General features: G+C 26.8%; 2 protein-coding genes across 2 annotated transcripts in view; both read right to left on the bottom strand.

Moving 5' to 3' along the window:
• Window positions 1-80: 80 nt before the first annotated feature.
• On the bottom strand, window positions 81-8020 carry LOC113378353. The gene is made up of 4 exons (XM_026618890.1): window positions 7893-8020; window positions 5242-5342; window positions 3713-3889; window positions 81-461 (listed from the first exon to the last, which is right to left on the bottom strand). The coding sequence occupies exons 3-4, from the start codon at window positions 3867-3869 to the stop codon at window positions 256-258; spliced, it is 363 nt and encodes a 120-aa protein (XP_026474675.1). The 5' UTR covers window positions 3870-3889; window positions 5242-5342; window positions 7893-8020; the 3' UTR covers window positions 81-255.
• A 1103-nt stretch (window positions 8021-9123) lies between these two features.
• The window catches only part of LOC113378516 (nascent polypeptide-associated complex subunit alpha, muscle-specific form-like), a 109500-nt gene continuing 91230 nt past the window's right edge, over window positions 9124-27393 (bottom strand). Inside the window, exons 148-172 of the mRNA XM_026619058.1 lie at window positions 26259-26359; window positions 25922-25951; window positions 25401-25415; window positions 25047-25067; window positions 24734-24760; window positions 24172-24219; window positions 23907-23933; window positions 23219-23254; window positions 22359-22385; window positions 22255-22287; window positions 22043-22072; window positions 20651-20701; window positions 19726-19767; window positions 19168-19194; window positions 16199-16219; window positions 16093-16116; window positions 15975-15995; window positions 15793-15822; window positions 14767-14794; window positions 14662-14693; window positions 14555-14590; window positions 12568-12657; window positions 10424-10567; window positions 9785-9924; window positions 9124-9127 (exon numbers count right to left, since the gene is read on the bottom strand). Of these exons, the coding sequence (XP_026474843.1) occupies window positions 9124-9127; window positions 9785-9924; window positions 10424-10567; window positions 12568-12657; window positions 14555-14590; window positions 14662-14693; window positions 14767-14794; window positions 15793-15822; window positions 15975-15995; window positions 16093-16116; window positions 16199-16219; window positions 19168-19194; window positions 19726-19767; window positions 20651-20701; window positions 22043-22072; window positions 22255-22287; window positions 22359-22385; window positions 23219-23254; window positions 23907-23933; window positions 24172-24219; window positions 24734-24760; window positions 25047-25067; window positions 25401-25415; window positions 25922-25951; window positions 26259-26359 (1085 nt within the window). The remainder of the gene's footprint in view (window positions 9128-9784; window positions 9925-10423; window positions 10568-12567; window positions 12658-14554; window positions 14591-14661; window positions 14694-14766; window positions 14795-15792; window positions 15823-15974; window positions 15996-16092; window positions 16117-16198; window positions 16220-19167; window positions 19195-19725; window positions 19768-20650; window positions 20702-22042; window positions 22073-22254; window positions 22288-22358; window positions 22386-23218; window positions 23255-23906; window positions 23934-24171; window positions 24220-24733; window positions 24761-25046; window positions 25068-25400; window positions 25416-25921; window positions 25952-26258; window positions 26360-27393) is intronic.

Genomic DNA, 27393 nt, shown 5'->3' with positions numbered 1-27393 from the left:
TATAAACAAGCACTTAATCACATCACTTATGTTTATCACCAATAAAAGTCTCTTTTAGACTTTACCAAATACACCACTAATCCCTTGTTCTTAACCACTTATCACAAATTAAATTTCCTCAACTACGCAAAATATTTTATTAATCCAAAGTCTTTCGTTTCATTTTTTTGGCGCGTTACGATAATAACATTGAAGGCACTGAAGGCATTTTTTTATAAACTTTTTAACAAACTAATACGAAACATAAAAAAATAGTTATTTAGGAGGCTCAGCAGGCGTGTCTTTAATCTTTTCTTGGGGCTCATCATCATCATTATCATCATCTTCATCATCGGGTGTAATGTCGTAGAAGGTCGTTTCGCCCTCGATAGGACCCATCATCGAATGGGCTTCGTTGAGGACGTCGAAGAAGTTATCGAATTCTTCCACTTCGTCGTCGTCTGGTAACATTGTACGAAAACCTAAAAAAGAAATAAATAATTATTAAATCTTATATATATATATATAAAATTCTTCTCTACGGGTGTATGATTTGATACTTCTCCGAAACGGTTATTCGGATTTTGATAAATCTTTTTCGAGATTGCCAAAGAAATTTTTCAAGATTTAATGAACGATAGAACTATAGAAATATTGTAGAAATAAATATGGTATTCCGAATCCTGTTGGATTGTAGAGTATGTTGCAAAGATATTTGGATAGTGCTCGTCGAGCCCTTTTATTTGATACCCCACATGTCTATGTTTGAAGTGAAACTTTTTAACTCGTATTTGACCCGCTGTACTATATATAGTACGCAGTTTATATTCTACACGTTAAATAAATGTGGTATCCTGTTGGTTGGTTGAGTGTGTTACAATGATATTTAGATAGTCCTTGTCGAGACCTTACATTTGATACCCCACATGTCTATATTTGAAGCAAAACTGTTTTAGACCCCAAGTTCTGCAACCCATTGGTTTACTTTTCATAATATCTTTTGTAACTTTTGAACTGTTTGCCCAAATTGAACAAAATATTCGGCAAAATTGTTCTAAATTAAATTATCTATAATATGTTCTCATATAGATTAGACCTTACAGCAACTTTGTATACTTTAAATGACAAAAATTTGTGTATTAAATAAATTTAATTAAACCAAGTATGGTATTCGGAATCCTGTTGGTTTGTAGAGTATGTTACAAAGATATTTGGAAAGTGCTCATCGAGTCCTTTCATTTGATACCTCACATGCCTATATTTGAAGTAAAACTGTTTTAGACCCCGAGTTCTGCAACCCATTGGTTTACTTTTCATAATATCTTTTGTAACTTTTGAACCGTTCGTCCAAATTGAACAAAATATTCGGCAAAATTGTGCCAAATTAAATTATCTACAATAGGATTTATTATAGATTAGACCTTACAGCAACTTTGAATACTTTAAATGACAAAAATTTGTCTATTAAATAAATATAGTATTCGGAATCCTGTTTGTTTGTTGAGTGTGTTACAATGATATTTGAATAGTGCTCGTCGAGACCTTTTATTTGCTACCCCACATGCCTATATTTGAAGTGAAACTTTTTAACTCGTGTTTGACCCGCTGTACTATATATAGTACGCAGTTTACATTGTGCACTTTTTTATCTTGTAACTTTTTTAACTTTTTAACGGTTCATCCAAACTATATACAATATTTGGCAAATTTATTTAAAATGGAACAATCTACGATTTTGTCTAACATCATTATACCCTACAGCAACTCGGTATACTTTAAAATAGCAATTGAAACAAAAAACTTAGAAAAAACTGAATTAAATCTGACTTCAATCGACTAATACGACTTGACCGAATCGTACGACTTTAATCAATTTGATAATTACATGTATCTATATAATATTTCACAATGATCAGAAATATAAAGAAGGGACTCTACTGACGAGCAAACTTTATTTCTGATCTAAAGAATGTAGAAGGGACTCTACTGACGAGCAAACTTGAATTTCGATTTAGACTAAAAGATGAAAAAGGACTCTACTTAATTCGGATCTAAAAGATGAAATAAGGGGTCTACTGACGAGCAAACTATAATTACGATCTAGAATATGAAGAAAAGGGACTCTACTGACAAGCAAAATATAATATTAATCTAGAATGTAAAAACGGGACTCTACTGACGACCAAAAAAAATTTCAAACTAAAAGATAAAATTAAATTGCAAACTAGAAAATGAAAAATGGTATCTGCTGACGAGCAAACCTCAATTTCCATCTTAGAGATGTAGAAAAGGACTCTTCTGAGAAGCAAATTAAAATGCAAACAGAAAAATGAAAATAAAGAACTTTACTGACGAGCAAAGTAAAACATAAAAAGAACTCTACTAACAACTACATTTAGCCACAACCACAATTTTGAGTTATCTAAAAATATATGAAGAGAAAGGGACTCTACTCATAAGCAAATTATAATTTTGATCTAACATAATAAAAAAGAGGACTCTACTAACGAACGACTTTTATTTAGATATAGAACATGAAAAAGAGACTCTACTAACGAGCAAATTAAATTGCAAACTAGAACATGATAAAGAGACTCTACTGACAGACCAATTGAGATATTTTTAGAAATAAACTCTACAGATGATCAAACTTTATTGACTAAGTTGGATCTAAAAAAATAAAAAAAATTAAATTGCATTAAAAAATAGATTCTACTGACGAGCAAATAAAATTTCGAATTTTATGATAGAAACAGGACTCTACTGACGAGCAAATTATACAGACTTTAACCTTGATTTAAAAAACAGAAAAGAAATTCTACTGACGAGTAAATTAAATTGCAAACTATATGGTAGTAAAGAGACTCTACTGACGAGAAAATTAAATTGCAGAGAGTAAGACAAAAAAAAGACTCTACTTATGAGCAAATCTTGAATTTTGACCTAGAATTTTAAAAAATAAGACTCTACTGATATGCTATAAGACAAAAAAGGGACTCTACTGACGAGCAAACTTTATTATTGATATTGGCAAGCAATTTCAATATTACATTTCAACAAAAAAGAATTACTGAAAATAATTTTTAAAATCAAAAATAGAATTTAAACTCTTAAACAAAAAAAAAACATTTGCATGGTACTCAAAAATTTTACAAATTTTTGTTTGCTCGTCAGTCGAGTTTCTTTTCACATAAAATCTAAATTAAAATTGAATTTTATTATTAGTAATATAACATGTTAACAATATGTTTATACAGAAGAAAGCAATCTTGCTTGTCAGTGGAGTACTTTTCTAATTTAAATCTAAACTCTAAACTGTGCAAAAGTCTATCTATTTGCGTGCTATCAGGCGTATTTTATATATAAACAAGTAAGGTATGATAATTGCATCATCGCAGATTCTGTTATTAAACATATTTTTCCTTGCTTTGTTTATATGCAAAATACGCCTGATATTAGATAAACATTTTCACAGCTTCACTATCAAGCAATAAGCATAAGCTAACGTTGCCATGACAATACAATGTTATAAGACAGAATTATCTCAAGAACCTATATAATAATCTATACGTACAAGCAAGCCTGAGAAAATCACACCATCAGAAAAGTGTCTTGGAAAACGCCCTCGTAAATAACATCCTCGTTGATGTCTTTAATAATATACTAAAAAAATCGACAAATCAAAACTAACCTTATTGCAGTTGCTCTAATAACAATCTCGTAATCCATTTACCTCCAAACCACTCAGGAACATTCGATCCCTTAAGTTGCACCCTTAAAATGGTATGTGGTCTTGCTAATTCCAAAGGGTAAATGAGCCCCTCCTTATCGCCGTCTGCAGCCACTGGTTTTCCTGCTTCTTCTGGTGGTGTCGGCGTCCAGCCGATCATCTCAGATAGTTGAGTTAATTCTGTAATAAATGAATTTTTGTAAAAATAAAAAAGAGTGCGCGTAAGGATCACACGCGATTGAAGTAAAACTTATTTGCAATTATATTGTAGCAAATTTAAGTTGAGAAAAAATAAATACATCATATAAAAATTTTGAATAATGTTTATTAGTATTATGGTAACATTCGTGATGCACACATTTATTAGTGTCACTGTCAACCATTATACACATTTATATAATGATAAATTATAAACTATATATTTATGATTGTGAACAATAATGTAATCAAATTCGTACTTGAAATATGACATGATCGTTCTAAAGTAATTGCTGATTAATAAATTCTATAATATTCATTCACACAGTGGATTATGTTAAACAACGCCTAAACAAATATTGTTTTTGCAAATTAACTCATCCTGTAACAATTGTGTTTGAAGAACTTCATGTAATTAAAATTAACATACATTCATTTACTGTTTGTATTTTTTTACTTTTTCGCTGACGATATAATCTCATTCCTTGAACAGCTGTAATATCCGTCTTGCCTAACAAATTGAAGCCATACTTTTATATTTGTTTTATTTATTAAGCCCTGCACATAGCTTGATCTATGTATAGGTGAAATTAACCTTTCAGATACAGTATCTAGTTTAGGTAGATAATTTGGTATAGGTGGAAATACAAACCCGTTAAACTTACACAAAATGGGAATTTCACCCGAATTTAACATCTTTCGACAAGTTTGACATCCAATCTGATTATTTAAATCAATATTCAAAAAACATTATTAGGAATTTGTTTTTGAGCATCATTTGATATTTCTAAGTCACTTTGAAGCCAAAGTCGATCACATATAAAACATACATAGCCAAAGCTATCATTTCTTACGCAGCGCAGATTTTTCATTAGTTTCATTATTTATTTGCGATCATTCGCACTACAATTATTTACGGGGGACGGGATAAAATATTCTTCCGATCCTGACATTTTTATTAACTCACGAATTATACTGCTAACCCATGTCGCGCCTAAAGAAGTTTTACTTCAAAAAATGTTTAGAGACTACGAGCTGAATACAAAACTCAAGTGAAAGTCGACACATTTTGTTTTGTTTTTGACATATGATTTGACATTTGATATATTTCTTGTTTTGCTCGCAGACTAGATCGAATAATTGCGATAGCTGCGCTTACTAGCGTCGTAGCGTTCAACTTCACGTTGCATTTGTACGGATTTACACCCGTGTCGCGCCTAAAGAAGTTTTTACACCCATGTCGCGCCTAAAGAAGTTTTTACACCCATGTCGCGCCTAAAGAAGTTTTACTTAAAAAAATTGGCAAATTTTAGGTGTAAATTTGTGGTACTAACCGAAGACGTTCTCGTCGCCGAACGCGAGGATTTCTTCGACGCCTAATTCGCCGGCTAGTTCGTGTTTGCTTCGCAGGCGACGCTTCGGCTCTCTTGGAGTACTAGAAGGAAAAAAACAGATTTGTTCGTCAGTAGAGTCCTTTTCTTATCTTTTTTATCTTGTAATACAAAATTAGAATTTGCTCGTCAGCAGAGTCCCTTTTTATCATCTAGATCTAGATCGAAACTATAGTTGGCCATTTTGCCTTGAGGCAAGTTACATGAACTTTCCGATATATGCAAATAATCGACTTAGTTAATAAAATATAAATTAATTTATGAGCGATTAAAAGTATTCCGAGTGGATCTATTACACATATTTCAAAATGAACGAACGCGTTAACTCGGAGTATTTTCTAAAAGCAAATTTTCAAAAAATCAACAATTTTTGTATTTGAACCAGTTGTCGTAGGATTTTAATGGTTTAGTATGTTAATTAAGACCAAGTACTTTATCGTTATACCAAGTAAATCGTCTAATTTTGATTTTAACAAACGTCAAAAAAAACTACTCTATTTCTCAAACTTTGATGAATTTTTAGAATTAAACTACTGGTCGTAAGGCCGTAATAATTCAGTAAGTTCTATAAGACCATGATATATATCGCCAAAGAAAGTTCCATAAAAATCGGCTTAATTTTCGGTAGATTTTCACCTAAAACTAATCAATATCATTCCCAACTTATATCTTTCGAACAGTTTTTGACTCAAAATCGATTCGGTAGTATGAGCTTAAATGTGGACGAAAAGTTTAACACTTTTTTCAAATTACAAAAAAACGACTCGACAGATCGTCGCACAAAACTGACAAACGCTAGTCCTCATCGAGATATATCGAATGGCTTTTAAAATTTTGAAATCGGTTCAGGCGTTTTTGAGTAAACGTCGATGAAAGTTCTAATTTTGACAAATGCCAAAAAACGATACTAATTTTTGCAAACTTTGACGAATTTTTAAACCTAAACCAGTTGTCGTAGGGCCGTAATATTTTAGTAGGATCTAGAAGAATATGATATCTACCGGCAAAAAAATCATAACTGGTAGGATATGGCATCGTGTCTTAAGACAAATTGCTAGAACTTCCCGTACCGTAACCAAATGCTCGGAATTAGGAACATTTGCACATTTGCACATTTAGCTCTGTATCTTCGAAATTTCGGGACCTGCTTTTGCCAAAAACTAATTACCACTTCTCCCAATCATTACTAATTGAATGCTTTTAGATTGGAACATTCGATTTCTATCTATAGGAAGATGTGATGATTAGTTCTCGGCAAAGGCAAGTCCTGCAGTTACGGAGATACAGGGCAAAGAGTGCAGAAAATACTAATCAAGTTTTTGAGAGAACAGAGTATCGGATTTGAATGATCTAAAAATACTTTCAATTTGTAGTGATTGGGAGAAGTTCCAGCAATTTGCCTTAAGTAAAATCTCTTTTATCTTTTAGTTTGCAATTTAATTTGCTTGTTAGTTGTGTCTCTTTTTTATTTTCTAGATCAAAGCTAAAATTTGCTCGTCAGTAGAGTCCCTTCTTAATATTTTAGATCAAAGGTAAAGTTTGCTAGTCAGTAGAGTCTCTTTTTCATCTTTTTGCTTGCAATTTAATTTGCTTGTCAGTAGTGCCCATTTTTTGTCTTCGAGAATAAAATTAAATTTTTCTTATTAGTGGAGTTCATTTTTATTCTTCTAGATTAAAATTAAAGTTTGATTGTCGATAGTGTCCAAATTTTATTGTCTAGTTTGAAGCTTCATTTTTTCGTCAGTAAAATCTTTTATTCAAAAGCTACTTTAAACTCTTTTTCTTTGTACTGAAAAGTTTAATTCGATAAATACTATCGTGTCAGTAATTAGCAGAAAATAACACTTTCATAACAATTCACAAAATGTCATTGTATAATAAATACAATAATAAAGAAGAGGGTCTACAAACGAGCAAAATTAGAGAAAAAAAATCTGGAAAAACGGGAAAGCAAAATTTTCGTCCACTTTTAAAAATACAAAAACTATTTGAACTGGACAAAGATCGGCCAAGCCGTTTCTGCGTGATTAACAGTAGAAAAATTGTTTTCAATGAAACTTTTTATGTTGATAGATAACCATGGACTTAAAAAACAAACATTCATCAAAGTTTGAAAAAATATGATATTTAAAACATGTGTCAAAAGTCCCTTTTGTGATGTGATAAGTCAATCAAATTATCTTACAAATATTTTCCAGGTGTGTAAAAAATTTTATAATTAATTTAAATTATTAAATAATATCAGGGACTACGTACACGATTTAAATGTAATCGTGTAGTAAAAATTTTATCGAAGTAAAGCAAAATGCCACTTTCAACTAATTTCTTCATACATCTCACGTAGTAAATGCGATAAAATCTCATTATGGAATGTAGTATAGTGCAGAACTAACTCGAGTACTATACTTGTTTCCATACAAAATTGAAATTTTCAAAGACATTATGTATGGTGTGCGTGCGGAAATCTTTGTTCAGAAACTAGTATAGTTGCATTTGATAAATGGAACACTTTATCGATTAAAAAGAATTAGGTGTAAGTGACATTTTGTCTTGAGGAAAGTTGGATTAAATTCCAGATACGTGTAAACACTTACTTTGGCAATCACTTAAATATAATTTGTCACATCACTAATATATTCAAAACATTTTCACCACTTTTACACTAATTTCACTAATATCACTGGACTATTTAAGAGGTTATTTGAGCTTATATTCAATTTTTATTAATGGCGTCATGGCGTCATGCGATAATGGCGTCTATTGTACTTGTTAAAAGTCAAAAATTACAAATTCAAAAGCGACATCTACCGGAAAACTATTGAATTTAATAATATAATATATTAATATATTAAATTGTCAAATCTTGTGTTATTTATCCTTTGCGCCTAAAGATGGTGCCATGTTTTAAATGACGACAATATTAACTCTTAACTTAATTAGAAAAATGCTCCGGTATATAAACAGTCGGGTAAACATTTGTACCAGAGTGGCGCTTAGACTGTTCTTAATTGGGTCATTTTTTGAATTTTTAATCCAAAAACATTTATTGAAAAAAAAAAATTAGAAACAAAAATTTTATTTTCGATTTTCGGCAAATTACTATAACTACCCTACGGGAAGTTAATAAATAGTTAATATTATTAAAAGCAAAATGTTAGAATTGTCAAAAAGCAATCAAAGTATTGCAAAGATTAAAATAATTATTATTATTCCTAGTTTTGTATCTAATTTTGTTAATAAGCATTACAAAATCGTTACATATTAAATTCTTACATTTTGATATATTGCAAGTAAAACTTCTTTAGGCGCGACTGAGTATAATAATACACATTCTGAATCGAAATTCATTAAGGTAATTACAACTTAATATCGAATATATGTTTCAATTTCAAAATAAATTAATTAATATTTCTCAGTGAGTAAGGTTGACAGGTAAAAATAAGAAAAGGGACTCTACTGGCGTGCAAACTAATTTTTTTTTTGTATTTTCAAAAGACTCTACTGCAAATGAATGAGAAATGTTAAGACAAAAATGACTTTTCTGGCGAGAGAATTAATTTTTTGTAAAAAAAGAACTCTACTGACGAGCAAATTTAATAGAAAAGTGGATAGTTAGAAATAAAGACAGATATAAATAAAGACAGATATAAATAAAGACAGGTATAAATAAAGACAGAGATATAAACAGTTATTTACATTAAAAACTAAAAAGTTAGCGAATAAAACATATGTAGATTATTAACAAATCAAATTATTTGTTCATTATTATTTCGATTCACGACAAAATGTCACTAACAACTAATTTTTAACTCATAGCCAAAAAGTTTACCTAAAACAAGAGAAAATAAAGTTTTACTTAGCTTGTAATATCTTGTACTTGACAAAATTCTATTTAAAAAAAATACTACTAAACATTCTAATAAGTATTGACGTAACGCTTACCATGCACACCCAACCTAAGTAAAAATGTATGAGAAAGCGTCGTGTTAGGTGCGGCCGACATGGCAAGCACTAGCATATATTTGCAATAACAGATTTAAAAGTAATTAAAACTCGATTCTTATTGATTAAGTTGATGATTTACACACTCATGAAACTTGCCTTAAGGCAAAATGTCACTTAAACCTAATTCTTTTCAATCCATAAAGTGTTTCATTTATCAAATGCAGCTATACTAATTTCTAAGCAAAGAATTCCGCACGCACACCATGCAGAATGCCTTTGAAAATTTCAATTTTGTATGGAAACAAGTATAGTACTCGAGTTTGTTCTGCACTATACTACATTCCATAATGAGATTTCATCGTACTTACTACGTACGAAGTCTGAAGAAATACAATATTTGTATGGAATTTAGTATAGTGCACACGTTTTAGAGAAAAGTACGGGGAAGAAAAATGTAAATAAATCTCGATTGTTATCGATCAAGTCGATTATGGGAAAGTTAATACCACTTACAACTAGTCAATTATCAATTTCCTCTTACCTGTCTGGATATATAGTCGAGATAATATCGTCCTGCGGCAAAACTGGCATCGTATTGGCAGCAATTGATGCCAATTCCAGTTCGTGGGCTTCATAAAGGTCTAAATGAGGTTTGGCAATATTCCTGGGAACAAGTGCATCCTAAAGAAAAAAAAAAACAAAAATTAAGAGACCGATTCTGCTGCATAGCAGGCCAATGTTATGGCAAGGCCATGTTGTGAAAAACTTTCCTTACTAATATTGACAAAAGCCAAACGGTTGCCGTGCAGTCAGGCGCATTTCTCAAGTTGTGGTATAGAAAATTGAACCTTAAAACCGCACAAATGTCGAAAGAACGTTGTTAGATAACAGGGTGTTTCTGACTCGGATTCATAACATACGAATGACGTTGCAGTATGTGTAAAACGCTTGAATGCACAGCAAATACATGCAGATTGTAAGAACTCTTTAACTCTTTAAATTTTTCAACTTCAATTGCTTCAGTTTTAGTTTATAAATTTCAGTTTTAGTTTCCACATTAAATGAAGACTAGGATTTATAGCCAAAACGTATAAATGGTGAAATAAATTTTTGAGACAAATTTATGTTTTTATTGATGTTATACCTAATTGTTAGACTTTATTAATTGTTTTTTTATTACCTGAAAAGGTCCAGGAGCAACATTCACTAAAGACAGAGTATCAGCAAATTCAATTTCATCAGGCATTATTATGGGAATAACTTTGCTCGATTTATCTGATAACTCGATTCCTGAAGCTTGCATGAAAAGTCTGGCGGCGATATTCTGAAAAAAAAAAAACATAAAACTAGTTGAAAGTGGCATTAGATGACAAACACGACTGCTCTTGAATTATTTCAATTTTAATTTTCCATGTTAATTCTACATGAGTATAGCTTGTAAATTTACCCCAAGGTTCAATTCTAGATAAACCCATAGGTTTAATTCTAAGATAAATTTATATATATATATATATATATATATATATATATATATATAATATTGTTATAATGAATCTGAAATTTTGAGAACAAAACATACTCATAAGAACATTTTCAACTAGCTGTAAGTAGAATTCTATCTTAAGGCAATTAAGGCATCGTGCCTTAAGGCAAATTGCTGGAACTTCCCGTACCAAAAATTATTATTTTTTTAAAAACGATTAACATTTTTGAAAAAAAATTACTTCGAAATAATTAGATTTTTGAGAAACAATTAGACAAAAAATACTTTTTTTGAAAAAAAAAAATTTTTTAATTTCTTTTTTTGAAAAAAAAATTTTTTTTAATTTCTTTTTTTGAAAAAAAATGTTTTCTTTATTCTGACATATTTTGAAAGATCTAAACTTTTTTTCAAAGCAATCGTACTGCTTTAACTGCATAAAGACGAAATATCAAACCGCGTAAGCGCCGCGTCGACGTCTAACGCGTAAACATTGGTACGGAACCCATAGGAATGTAAACCAAAAATATACTTATTGTTAAAATCTCTATAAAATATCTGATAATTTGATGTGCATATGTCTAAAGATCATTTTTGACCGCCAAATGGCATTTTTTTTACTTTTTTCGTTAGATCTCCGAAACCGCTAGACCTGCCTTTATGAAAATTTGATCGGTTCTTCACCTTGTCAATACAAGTAAAATGTTTTTTGAATTATTAAAATCGGACGCTCCGTTCTCTTAAAAACTGAGTTACCGTTTTCGGCACTTTTTGCCCCGTATCTTCGGAACGGCTAGACCTGCCTTCGCCAAAAACTAATCAGCACGTCTCCTTATCAATACGAATCGAATGTTTTTTTAATTATTCATATCGGTTGATCGGTGTTCCTGAAATCGTCGACGAAAATTTGTATCCGCACATACATACACACACGCACACACACACACACACACACATACATCCATTTTTTCTAAGGTATGCCCAAATGTTCAGAAACCTCTGAAACGTAAAGATATGTAAAAATTTTCATTTTCGATTTTTTTGCGATTACTATAACTTACCCTACGGGAAGTTAAAAATGAAATAATACTAATATTTAACCAATAAAATATTTTAAGAGAACGTGTTTACATAATTTAAATAAAATATAATTTTTAACGAATAGACAAGATTTTTATATAGGTCCTGAGACTTTTCTTGTACTTCTCGAGAGCTATTTTTTATTGGGTCCAGTTCATTTTCATTCGTACACATACTTTTCCCTTAAATTCGGTCTCATTCGATTCAGAATGGCTTGAAACGTCCAGGAGAAAACATAAAATTAGCTAATCGGATTTTTTGATGGAAACATAAACTTCTGCTTCGGGAAGTTAATAAGTGCTAATTTACTTAAAAAAATTGAATTAAATATAAACTAGTATTCTGAAAAAAAACATTAGTACAATAGTGATAAATTATGTAGAGGAGCTAGAGACCTATTGTAACGGGGGTTGAAGTAGCAGCAGGCGTAATATTTCGGTTGTAACGCCGCACTTTTCTCAGAAAATAATTAATTGTGAAATAATAAATAGTAGTTAAGGATTTATTTTTACTTAATACAGTAGAAGAGTAGTTCAAGTATCTATGCACATTTTTTTATAAAAATATAATCATGGGATCACAAGATATATTAAATTTTTCTAGAGAAACTGTTTGCAATAAGCCGCTGGCTTTTTGCTATACTTTGTAAAAAGTAATCAAATAATTGCTGATATATATATATATATATATATATATATATATATATATATATATATATATATATATATATATATATATATATATAAACTAGTTCATTAATGTACCTCTGGAGTTTCCAATTCCTGCTCCTCAACTTCTTTATAAATTTTTTTGATGGTTTCATCTAATTCACTCTTTGATGGCATCAGGCGACACTAAAATGAAAAAAAAATAGTAGTCAAAAAATTTACAAAAACATTACGTAATATACAAAAAAATAAGCATGCTAATAAATTTTGCAAATTTGGTTAAAATCGTTGTAGTTAAAAGTTCTGTTATATACATTTTTGGGGTATAAGAGAGCATAGAGGGAGTGATGTGGCAACACAAGTTGGCTTTGCAGGAAAATAAGCAAAAGAAGATCAATAACTATTATTAAAAAAAATTTCACATTTAAATTTTCACATTTTCTAAATATTATAAAACTAACTATTTGCCGTGCGTTCAGGCGTATTTTACATATAAACAAGCAAGAAAGAATGTTTGAAGACTCTGCTAGCATAACATACTCATTTGAATATTTAAACTAAGTAAGATATATCACTGGATTATCTTATATAATATCATACTTATTTAAATGTACAGTTTAGCTCATAGAAATCATTTTTGTATTTCTGATTGCTGAAATAAAGTGAAATAAAAAAAAAAAATTTGAACATTTATATACAATTCGCACCCTTACTTTTAAAATGCTTTTAAATACTTTTGGTAATATTTTAAATACAGTAGATACACGAATTAAATAAAATTAACAATAAATATTTTTATAAAAACAAAGTTTTATATAAACAGAATTGTTCTAATAAATCTGTTAGATCAAATAGCAAAAAAATACTTAAAACATTGTTTTTGTTTAATAGAATTTAATGATCGTAAAATTTCAGGAAACGATATGAGATTTTTATCAGTGTTTTTGTACAATATTTCAAATAAATATTATTTTTTTGCATCTATAAAAAAATATTTACTTCTAATAAAGATAATTAAATTTAAGGATATTTACTTTCAAACACTCTTACTTTAAAAATACCTTTTAGGGGTTAATAAAACAAATAGACGTTTTTTAGAAAAAATAGTACATTTTTATCAATTTAGCTATTTCTACTAAATATTCTAGCACTTTTCAGTCACTAATTATAAGAAACTAAAATAAAATTTAATATTAATTTAAAAAACATCCGAAATTAATGAATTAACTAAATTAATTTTATTCCAATTGTTATTGCTATTTAAATATATATATATATATATATATATATATATATATATATATATATATATATATATATATATATATTATTACAATAATTATAATTATATAATTTATTACTCACATCTTTTATCTCTTTGCTTGGTGTTTTTCTCGATTTATACTAGAACAAGAAAAATGGCAGTTGAATGTTATGAGTGTTGCATAAAGCCAAGGGAAGTTTTAAAACCTAAACCTTATATCATTAAGTCAAATTAATAAAGAATTAAGTGTAAGTGGCATTGTGCCTTAAGAAAAGTTGTATAAAGTTTCATATATATATGTGTAAATAATCAATGGGAATTGGAATTTAACAAAATTTAAATCAAATAAATATAATGAAGTAAGAGTATTATTATAAATTTTATAAATAAATAAATTATTAATCAAAGTATAAAGTAATAACGATGTTTCCTGAATGAATTTTCTTTTTCCTAACATATTATATAGACTTACGTTTTAAATTATATTTTATTAAACATAATTGAATATCAAAAATTATTATTTCTTTCATAATAAGAAGTTTAGTTTTATAGAATTTTTTATTGTAAGGAGCATAGGTTTGAATATAATTTAAAAAAAATTAGAATAAATAAAATGAAATTTTAAATAAATAAATAAAAAAAAGATATTATAGAACAGCCCACATGAATTTAATTAGAGGTTATGTGGTTTATAAATATTCTTATGTATCATAATATTTGAGTGGCGCACAGATGGCGCACGAATTTACTTAATGACACATTAGTAGTAAATTTATATATATATATATATATATATATATATATATATATATCAATTACCCTTCTCGTGGTATCAGATAGTCTGGTAGAATTTATCTGCAAATATTAAATTAGTATTAATTTAATTAAATTTTTATTAATATAAATAAATTGAAAAATAGACTTACCGAATTGCAGCTCGGTTTATCAGGTTTCGTCACTGTAAAATAAAAATAAATATTTATTATACTTATATAATTATATATATAATATATGTAATATTTTGTACTTACTTTTCTTTTGCTGCCCACAAAACATATTCTGAAAAAAAATTAATATTTATTATTAATAAATAATATAAATAATCTGCAAGTTAAAAATGTATACGTTTTTCTTTAATTTCAAATAAAAAAAAATCGTATAATAATTATTTTTTTGATTATTTGTGTGTATATTTGTAATTAAAACAAAGTATCCAAATTATGAACCTGCAGATTAATAAACAAATTAATTTTTAAACAATCAAATATAGTTTTTATAATTTTTTTTAGATGACTAGGTCAAAAAATAATTCAAAGATTCTACATTTCTGGAAACCATTATAAAATATTTAACATTATTTTTTGGTACATTAATTAATTTTGTACATTAATTGATTTAAAAAAAATGTGTAACTAAATGATCATAAGGAAATCAATTAAAATAATTAACATCATCGTTCCAAAAAATTTAAGTGTTATTAAAATAATTTTGAAAAAATTATAACAAATTCATGCATAAATAATATAAATAAACAAAAAATAGAAGTGTTTAGGTTGATGAATTTTAAATTATTTCTTATTTTATTAAGAGCATTATTTCTGAGAAATTTAATAAATTTAAATATTTCAAAAAACATCTACAAAAATAATTTCTAAAGTATTAACAATTTCAAAAAAAAAAACTAGTTTTTCAATATGTCTTTCTTCTTCATCTCTTATAAAGTTAAATGTAAAATATTTTTTAAATATTTTTATAAGTAATATTTATTATATGATAATGTTTCTAAGAGACATATTTCGATTTATTTATTTTCAAGTGTATTTTTTCAAAATTTTCAAATATCTTTCATTTTAATATCAAAATACAAATATGATCCAAAATAAAATAAAAATGACTTGTTCTACAATATATAATTTCGAGTAATAATTTACATTTTTTTAAATAACTCGAAGACTTTTATGATTAATTTAGTAATAATTAATATGTATATATATACATATATATATATATATATATATATATATATATATGTATATATATTTATTTATATAACTCACCTCAGGAGCTTGATCTATCCAAGACATGCCCTGAAATAATAAAAGCAAATGTTTCATTCATTTTTGTTTCACTGATGATGATACAAATTATACTATCGAAACGTATGTATCTGATAATGTCCAATAAAACATATAAAAATATAGTGTACTCATATTATAAATAAATTATAAACAAAACTCACCAAGTCAGATCCTACAGGCCACTGCTCATGTAAAATGATATTAACAATAAGTTTATTACTCTTTATATAATTATTATAATTTTATTATATTATTATGATTGTAAATAAGATTTCTTACCCCTTCAATGATAGTACTGGAATACTGAAATAATATAATAATATTTAAAAAAAAACTATATTTTAATAAATAAAACGTGGTGCATATATATAATGAGATTACTTACAATTTGTGGCCTCTGGAATACCTGAAGATAAAAACAGATATGAGAAAACCAAGTTTTATTTACTTATTTATTAAATAATTTTACAAGCCATCCGTATAATGATGTAACTAGTGGGGTGTATGGATGGCATCGTGCCCTAAAAAATTAGATTTAATGTTCAGAAACCTTTGAAACGTAAAGATATATACAAATTTTCATTTTCGATTTTTTTGCGATTACTATAACTTGCCCTACGAGAAGTTAATAATTTCTCATATTTTTATTAACTTCCCATAGGGTAGTTATAGTAATGGGCCGAAAATCGAAAATGAATTTTTTTGCATTTCTCAACGTTTTAAAGGTTTCTGAACATTTTACTGGCATACCTCTGAAACTAAATGAATGTGTGTGTACGTATGTATGGATATAATTTTTCGTCCACGTTTTCGGGCGCACGGATCAACCGATTTGAATGGTTTGAAAAACATTCGATCCCTATTAATAGGGAGATGTGCTGCTTAGTTTTTGGCAAAGGCAGGTCCAGCCGTTACGGAGATACGGAGCAAAGAGTGCAGAAAATACAAATCGAGTTTTTGAGTGAATGGAGTATCGGATTCAAATGATCTAAAAAATCATTCAATTAGTAATGATTGGGAGAAGTAATTATTCGTTTTTGGCAATGGCAGGCCCAATGGTTTCGGAGATACAGAGCTAAATGTTAAAAAAATGGCAGTTTTTGAGAGTACTAAGCGTCCGATTTAAATGATTCAAAGAACTTTCTGTTTGTTTCAGCAAAATAATTGCTTTTAGAAAAAAAAATTCTATTTTTTTCTCCCATAAAATATTTTGTGTAATTTTGGATTAAAAATTCAGAAAATCACCCAGGCTAAGCACAGTCTAAGCGCCACTCTGGTACAAATGTTTACCAAAGTGCGTTTAGACTGCTTATGTAGGTAGTGGAGCACTTCTCCACTTCCGTGAAACTATTGAAAAGTGTGAAAATGCCACCAATCACAGTATAAGTGAAAATGTCGCACAGAATTATTTGCAAATGCGTTTAGACTGTGACTATGCGGGAGCACTTTTTCAATTTTGTGTAATTATTTGGCAACTATTTTTTTTTTCAAATTGAATTCGAAATGAAATCACGATTGTTCTGGATGTTCTGGAAATAAATTGAATTATGATTTACATTTGATTCGCTAACAAAATAGCAAAAATAATAATGAAAGTTACAGTATTAGTAATAATATATTTGAGAACGTTTAAAATTTCTCGAATATTTCATTACGGTACGGGAAGTACCAGCAATTTGCCTTAAGGCACGATGCCATGCACCACTAGTTTTTATTTGTCTTCGTGAATTAATTATATTTTTTAAATTCTCAGTATTTTCTTGGTTCAAACCGCTGAATAAACGATGACACAAATTAAGTGTCAAAACGTACAAAATAAATATAAAAAAATTGCATTGAATTTATTTGAAAATAATACGATTTTTAGAATGTTTCTTGTCATAATAGAGATTTTAAAGATAAAAAGAATATTAATTAAATTGATATTCATAAATAAAGAATATTGCTAAACAGGAAATTATTTATATATATTTTAATATATATATATATATATATATAACTATATATATATATATATATATATATATATGTATAAAGTAAATTTTAATATATTTTTATATATCTAACTACTCACAATTAAAGGTGTCTTCATCGTCTGGATATTTGAAAAAAAAATTAATTAGTAAAATTGTAAAAATCAAATCAATGAAAAAAAAATTCAAAACTTACCCATGGATCGTAAATGCATCGCTGCAAAATAAAAAAATGTTAATATAAATAAATATTAATTTATAATCATTTTCAATACAATCTAAATCTAAATTTTTGAAATGAGTTTCTATAAAAATTTTGTATAAACACAAATATTTCTAAGTATGTTACAATTTAGATAATTTTATCTTCTTTCAAATTGCTCAAACAGAATTTAAAACTTTCTCAGAAAATTTTACAAGATTTTCAAAAAAAAATGAAATTTTGTACCATGCTTATATAAACATTTTTGTCAGTAATAATAAAATCTTAATTTTCAGTATTGACTTTTCTTAAAATTTTGTATGCACACAAATGTTTCCAAATATGTCACAATTTATATAATTTTATCTTTTTTCAAAAAGCTCAAACATAATTTAAAACTTTCTCAAATAGAATTACAAAATTTTCAAAAAAATGAAACTTTGTACCATGCTTATATAAACATTTTCGTCAGTAATAATAAAATCTTAATATTCAGTATTAAATTTTTATAAAACTTTGTATGAACAGAACTATTAATAAGTATGTCATAATTTAGATAATTATATCTTATTTCAAATTACTCAAACAGAATTTAAAATATTCTCAGAAAATTTTACAAAATTTAAAAAAAAAACAAATTTTGTACCAACTTTATATAAACATTTTTGTCAGTAATAACAAAAATCTTAATTTTCGGTATTGAATTTTTATAAAAATTTTGTACGGACAGAAATATTTCTAAGTATGTCACAACTTAGATAATTTTGTCTTCTTTCAAACGACTTAAACAAAATTTGAAGTTTTCTAAGAAAATTTTTCAAGTTTAAAAATTCGTACCAAGCCGAATTTTGTAGTTGAATTTTCATAAAGTTTTGTATGAAGAACGATCGACGATGGAACGTATTTAGTTCCGAAACGTCGATAATAAACTAATTTTGTTTAAATATTTATTTTTAAATATATATATATATATATATATATATATATATACAAATTTTGTTTATTGAATAAAAATTTATAAGCAATTGCTCACCGTTTCACCTTCAATCAATGTTCTCATCTGGGAAGGTATAATCCATGGCTAAAATAAATTAATTTATATATATATATATATATATATATATATATATATATTACATAAATATTAAAATTGCCATTATATTATATAATTTTACTCACAGCTTTCCTGCACGGTTGTTCTTTCCTCTGAAACAATAAAAATCAATAATTATTATTCAAAATAATAATATAACTAGTTATAATTAAATTAAATAAGTAGTATTTTGCCTTAAGGCAAGTTGCACTAACATTCCCATAATCAACTTAATCGAAAACAATCGAGATTTATTTACATTTTTCTTCCTTGTACTTTTCTCTAAAAAGTGTGCAGTATACTAAATTCCATACAAATATTGTATTTCTTCAGACATCCCACGTTATAAGTACGATGAAATCTCATTATGGAACATAGTATAGTGCAGAACAAACTCGAATACTATACTTGTTTCCATACAAAATTGAAATTTTCAAAGACATTCTGCATAGTGTGCGTGTGGAAATCGTTGTTTAGAAACTAGTATAGTAGCATTTGATAAATGAAACACTTTAACGATTAAAAAGAATTAGGTGTGAGTGGCATTTTGCCTTAAGGCAAGTTGCATAAACTTGAATTTGTAATAAATAAAAAGTAATTTAGAATCATTTCTAATTAAATTTTAATTTTTTTAATAGACTTACAGAACTACTGGGATAATCGCTGCCGCCCCTCGATGGAGGAATCTGCAAATAATTATATTATTAAAATGTTATTTTAACTCTACATTTATATTTAAAGAATACATCTGTATGGATTCTAAAGATGCAATAATTAATAAAGTTGCAATCAGAGATGTAAACTACAAAAAAGAACACTACTGTCGAGCAAATTATGGAAAACATTTTGGAAAAATCTAGTCTATTGTTAAAATGTCTCTGAAGGAATCAAAGCACTGGATATATTTAAAAAAAAAATTAAATTGCAAACTGTTCTTTTTCCATTATCTTAGTTGTAATTGTTCCCGCAATTAATCTATAGAGGCGCCACTAACTGTAGCACGTATATTTACCCATAGGTTGAAATCTAGATAAAATTTATATAAATATATGATATAGAAAAGATAAACCCGATTGATTTGAATAAATGAAATGAGAACAAAACACGAACACGTATAATTTATATGTTCAACTAAAGCACAAATATATTTTCATAAACATGTATTTTTTTTTTTTTAAATGATAACGTTCATAGTTCGTGCATTATAGTGAGAGAGTTTTATAGAAATAGTAAGAAAATTGAGTATTTGCTGAGAGCAGATAACACTAAAACAAATCCCAATATCTGTGACAAAATGATCAATTTATTGTTTTTTGAAAAATGCAATACTACAGTCGAGAAACAGTTACTACAGCAAATATTATATTAAGAAAATTTTGTACTGAGAATCGGTCGATACCTCTAGTTTTATTTTTATTTGATGCAATATTTGAACTAACCATATACAATCTTAAATTTTTACCTTATTTCTACAAAATTATTTCTATTAATTAATTAAGGGCAGAACAGTGTTTGCCGGGTTTGCTAGTATATATATATATATATATATATATAAAAAAAATTTATTACCGGGCATCCGTTTCTGGGATAATCACTGCCACCTCTGGACGCTGGAGATCTCTGCAAAATATTAATAAAAAAAAATTATATAAAAATATTATACTGAAAAAATTAATTAAAAAATTTAAAATATATATTCTCATAGATAAAAGTATGAATAGATCGCAAACACTATACTAAGTATAAATAGATCGCTGCTTTTGTAAGTCTTTTACATAAATTTTATAAAAATGTGATATTAGTATATTTAATTAGTAACTTAGATTTCTTTTGTTTCAGATAAGTGTAAGTCGAAGGGGAGTGCTTGTAGCACAAATTATATATTAGGTTGTCAAATATCTTCCTTCCGCTTTTTTGCTCTTGGTTTATAATACAAAAAGGCGGAAGGGAGATATTTGACAACTTTATATAATATTAAAATATATTAAAATGTTTCCTATTTTAGGGTGTTGGTGATTTATCTGCACTAGAAATGAGTGGTGTTTCAACTATAGATGCACCCATACCTTATCGTAGTGCATTCTCACCGGTAAGAAATTATAATTTATTACAATATTAAAACGTTACATTATTTAAATTTTCAAAAATCTTATTCGGTGTACAAAACAACAGAAAGATAAGAAAAAAGTATGTTCAAAAATATATAACAATATAATATTCTTACGCAATCACATTATCTTTGGTTATTGTTAGAATTGATCTAAATTGTTTAAATGATTAAAATATGTGTCCTAGTTTTGATTTTTATATTTAGTATGGATAGCACTATGCATACATCTCGCTCGCTCGCTCACACGGTTGTGCATGCAGCGCTCTCTTTCTATCTAGTGTTGTCAGAACGAAATTTAGGATAGACGAACAAAGAAAATAACAAAAATTAAAAAACAAAAGTGCAAATCTAGAAAAAGGTAATTCTATCGTAGTCGTAGCACGTAAATTTACCATTAGGTATAAGTCAAGATAAGATTTATTTAATATAATATAGAAAAAATGAGTCTGATAAAATTGAATGATTTTTTTTAAATTACAATATGTGTTAACACAGCTAAATGATATAACATCTAGTAACATAGGTGAATAATAACATAAATATAAGAAAGAGTACAAAATAAAGGTCAATCTAAATTGAATAAATGAAATGAGAACAAAATATACACGTATAAAATATATTTTTGACTAAGTCATAAATATGTTTTGAAGGTCTGAACTCTAGCCGAAACGTAAATGGATATTATACTAAATTTTTCATTAAATGAACGCTAAAACTCTAGCTCAAATTAATGAATGTTATAATACATTTTGAAAAAAAAATTATTGTTTTTATTAAAATTATATATATATATATATATATATATATATATATATATATATATATATATATATATATATATTATTACTTACCGGACATTTTTCTACAAAAGGTGTGACAGCCTAGAACAAGAAAATCAAACATTTTAGATAATATATTTTCATAACTACATATAATCTTACAAAATTACTAATTAAATACAGTAGAACCCCGTTAAGACGATTTCACGCATAACGCCGTTTTGAAATAGATCGTCTTAATATAATTATATATAATTATATAATATATAATTTATAAATTTTACCGGTGACTTCTGACCAGGTGTCCCCAACGCAGCCTAGAAAATAAAATAAATTCATAATATATAAATTATTAAATACATAAATATATTTTCAAAATCCAACTCACCATCCTTATTTGTTGAAAACGAGCCTCCTGAAAAATATATAAAATCAAAATTTATTTAAAAAAAAAACAAATAAATTAATAACTATAAATTATCAATTTAAGGGCCGATTTTGCCGCACAACAGGCAAATGTTATGGCAAGGCCACGTTCCATACATTATGCTACTAAATCATACTGAATTTCAAGGCAGAAAAAGTAAAAGAGAGAGACTTATACGCAAGTGTTAGAGAAAGATATGTGTAGGTAAATGTTGAGATGTTATTTGTGGAATTGAAAAAAATATAATAATATATGTATAATAATATATGTATAATAAAATAATAAATAATATTATTACTCACATAATCAGACATTGGCTTGGCAGCAGGACACGCTTCCTTTATTTAAAAAAAAATGTAATTATAAATAAATAAATATATATATATATATATATATATATATATTTTATATCCGGGTAGTCCTTAATATGGACATTTTCGAATTTCTTTGCACCCAAGATTTCAAATGCTTGCAAATTAATAAAAAAATATTCTCTAAAGTTTTCTTCTAATATTAACATTTATACAGTTCGCAATTCAATCAAAAGTTTCGTATATTTATTATTAACATATGTCATTGAGTAAATTCTTGCGCCATCTGTGATAGCATTTGTAAACTCAAATATAGTGACACTTGAATTATTTATAAATCACTCATCCTCTAATTAAATCCATGTGGATCGTTTAACAAAGTTAAACTTTAAATTTGAAAGCATTTGAGCTCTTGGAAGCAAAGAAATTTGAAAGTGTCCATATTAAGGACCACCCTAATATATATATATATATATATATATATATATATATATAAATTATAAAACTTACAGGTGACGGCCGGCGAGGTGCATCTTCAAACAAAGCCTAAAACCAAAAAAAACATTATGTATAAATTATAATATATATATATATATATATATGTGTGTGTGTGTATTGAGTTTTGTTGACGAAAGGTTAAAATAGAAAAACTCTTTATTCTAGTAAACGTTTGGACACTTAATGTGTGTCGTCATCTTTCAGTAATTTAAAAAAACATAATAACAATAGTTGAAATTGAATTTAAAAACATAAAAAGGAGAAAATTTTATACATACCAACTCAAAAAAAAATTATATAAAATTTATTAAACACTAAACTTGTGCAAAAGAACAACATAACTAACAATAATTAATAAAGAGAGAAATTAAAAAAGCATATAATGTCCTTTTATGCATAGTAACACAAATTCAAGGTTACTCGACACGTGCGGTAGAGTGAGTGGTTGCGGGGCAAAACAAAAAAAGAGTGAGAAACAGAGAAAAAGATATAACGTACAATACTGTATATACCACTGTAAAGAATTACGTTTAATAAAATTTATAATGACTTTTTAACTGTCATATAAAAGATGAGAGGAATTCCGTTTGTTGACTCAAGAGGTATTAAGGGATATAGGTAACGACTCAACTATCTTTCAATGTATATATATATATATATATATATATATATATATATATATATATATATTACAACTCACCGCTTCCAATTCCTTTAGGCGAGCATCCTGAAAAATATATTATAACAAAATTAATTTTTAAAATAAATATTTATAAATATGCTTATTAAATAACAAGTTATCAATTTAAATGATATTTGATCTATCGAGAGAGTCCGCAATTGTCGTCGCAAAGTTCGCTCAAACATGTAATGTTCTTGAGCACTCTACATATACAACGAAAAACATATGAGGACTAGCAGTTATTATATATATATATAATATATAAAATAAATTATTTACTCACAAAACGAGACACTGGTGGTCTTCCAGACGACCCAGCAGGACACGCTTCCTAAATAATAAAATATTATTTGTAATAATTATATGTAAATATATATATACGAGTATATATATATATATATATATATATATATCTTTATCCCATTTAAGACGCCTTTTTAGAAACATTTCTAAAAAATCGTCTTAACGAGGTGTTAGTGCAATTCTCTCTTATAAATATAAGTAAAAATAAATAAAATGATATTTGAACAATAAAATGTAAATTAAATAATTATAAATATAGGTAAATAATAAATTTAAAATAATAAATTATTAATAAATACATAAATAACTTATTTAATTATCAAGCAAAATTTATAAGATTTTAATAAAACATGTTTAAAATTTTTTAAAAATATTATGACGATATGATTGTTATATATTTCTTATTGATATTTAATTTACTAATAATATATTACCTTTAATTCAAAACTTTTTTTAACAATATTTTGATCACTATGAAAATGTCTATCTATTTGTATAGACGTATATGAAATAAATTTATAATAAACAAAAAAATAACTCACCGTCGTTTGGGTTTGCGTTTCTTCCTGCTAAAAAATAAAAATTTATACATAAATAAGTAATATATATATATATATATATATATATATATAAAATCAAATATACAAGTATAAAATTAATTATGAAGAATTTATAATATATAATAAGAAAATGTAATAATTTTGACACCAACTGTCGGTCTGGTCCTAATAGACGGGCGGCTCGTCGCAAAATCATTAACATTTTTATTTATATATTTTTAATTTGCTAAATAATATTATATTCATAATAAATATGAAATTAAATTTATATTTAAAATATATAAGTAAATATTACCATGCTGGGATCATCGAATTTCTGAAATAAAAAAAATACTTGTTAATATTGTATAAAAAAAATACTAAAAAACTATAAAATTTCAATTTATTTTTATATTTTTGTGTGTCATCAGTAATAAAATAAAATAATAATAAATTTAAGAAATTAAAAAAATCTGACTGTTCTTGAATTTAATGTCAAAAAAATCATTTTTATAAAAATTTATTAAGCAAATGATATTTTTCAAGGTTATTTTCTGTGTGTGTAAAATTGTCTGTAATAATTAAAAGTGTGTTTAATATATATATATATATATATATATATATATATAATTTATATTTATTAAATATTTTTACGTACCAGTTGCCTCACCCAAGGAGCTTTTGTCTGCAAAAAAAAACAAATTGATTTTTAAATAAATTTAATAACTTGTTTCATTAATTAATAATTACTAAGTTAAACATTTATTAAATTAAATAGTTACAAATATTTATCATGCTGTTTGATGTCAAGTTGACCCAAGATTAAAGATATATTTGCTAGACCATGACATGGTTTTTACTTAATATATTATTCTAATTATTATTCATCTAATAACAATTAACACCAAAAACAATTTGTGTATGTTGCAGCAATGCCCCCAAAAGATTATTTTCACTCATGTTTAAAAATTATATATTTTCTAGTCCATGTTTTTTACTTTAAATAAAATAATAATCTAATTAATGCCCATAAAATTAATTATATTTTTGAATCTAATTTGTATATGTTGCAGCAATGCCACCAAAAGAGTATCTTTACTTTGAATCATATTTAAGTTCTAAAACTTTAAGTAAAAAATCTGGTATCATGTTGCTTGATATCAAGTTGGCAATAAAATTATAATAAATTACCTCTACATTCCTCCTTCCAGCCAACGGACACTGAAAACAAATAATAAAAATTATTAAATAATAATTATATAAAAAATACTTCCTATCAAGTTGTTAATTAAATAAAAAATTTAAAAAATGTTTAATTATGTCACTAAAAAAATCATTCATATTGTAACTAGACATTCTCAAGTTCTAGATTTAATTTAAAATTATTTGTATATAAATATATATATATATATATATATATATATATATATATATATATAAATATATATATATATATATTAATTTATAATTATTTTAAATTATCACACTTTTCGTAACGCTTTCGATAGAATAATTTATTATTTCTTACCTGGTCCCTAGATGGCGACTTGATTTCATTAGAAAAACTTTTTATTTGCTGAGTGTCCGGTCCTGTTTTCACCGAAAACGTCACTGTGTCACGAATTATTTCTAAAAATAATAATATATAAAAATATATTATTACAGAATTATTTAGCCTACTGTACTGCTTATAGTATGGCAATTGCATGCAACAGATTTAGAAATTACTTTGTTAAATTTTGTGTAAGTTTTGAATGGTTTGTCTGATTAGGTTGATTTGTTTAGCAAATTTGTTTAGAATTAAATTGTCTATAACTTTTGTAAATAACAAAATGCGCTAAGGCTAATGTGACGTTAATTATTTAGCCCGGTGTAGTGTGTTTAGTACAGCAACATCAGGTACACACTTAGACTTTGGTTTAAAAAACTTATGTTACTTTTAAACGGTTTGTCCGATTGTAATAATTTTTTGGGCAAAATTGTCCCAAATTATATTATGTACAGCTCTTCTAAACAACAAAATGCGCTAAAACAAATATCATACTAATTATTTGACCCATTGTACTGTATGTAGTACAGAAATATCAGGTAGACTCTTAGATTTTGATTGCTTCAATCTTGTATAACTTTTGAACGGTTTGTCCGATTGAACTAATTTATTTAAAGAATTTGATTAAAATTAAATTGTCTACAATTCCTGTGAACAACAAAATACTCTATAACACACGTAATACTAATTATTTTGCCCAATGCAGTATGTATAGCACAACAGCATCAGGTACACACATAGACATTGGGTTAAAAAAACTTTTGTAACTTTTGAACGGTTTGTCCGATTGTAATGATTTGTTTGACAAATTTGTTTAGAGTTAAATTATCTACAATGTTCTGAAATAACAAAATGCCTCAAAATAAATATTACACTAATTATTTAGACTTCTGTATAGTGTATAGCACAGTAACATCAGGTACACACTTAGATATTGTTTAATTAAATCATGTTAAACTTGTAAATAGTTTGTCCGATTATAATCATTTTTGTGCCAAATTTGTCTAAAATTAAATTATCTACTACTTTTCTAAACAACAAAATGCTCTACACTAATTATTTAGCCCAATGTACTGTTTATAGTACAGCCACATCAAGTACACACTTAAATAAT

The sequence above is a fragment of the Ctenocephalides felis genome, unplaced genomic scaffold (assembly GCF_003426905.1).
Source record: "Ctenocephalides felis isolate EL2017-DRISC unplaced genomic scaffold, ASM342690v1 CF-g0.4_SCAFFOLD_01886, whole genome shotgun sequence".
Taxonomy (NCBI): Eukaryota; Metazoa; Arthropoda; class Insecta; order Siphonaptera; family Pulicidae; genus Ctenocephalides; species Ctenocephalides felis.
Note: the sequence above shows the minus strand (reverse complement) of the source record. Positions and strands in the feature narration are given on the sequence as shown.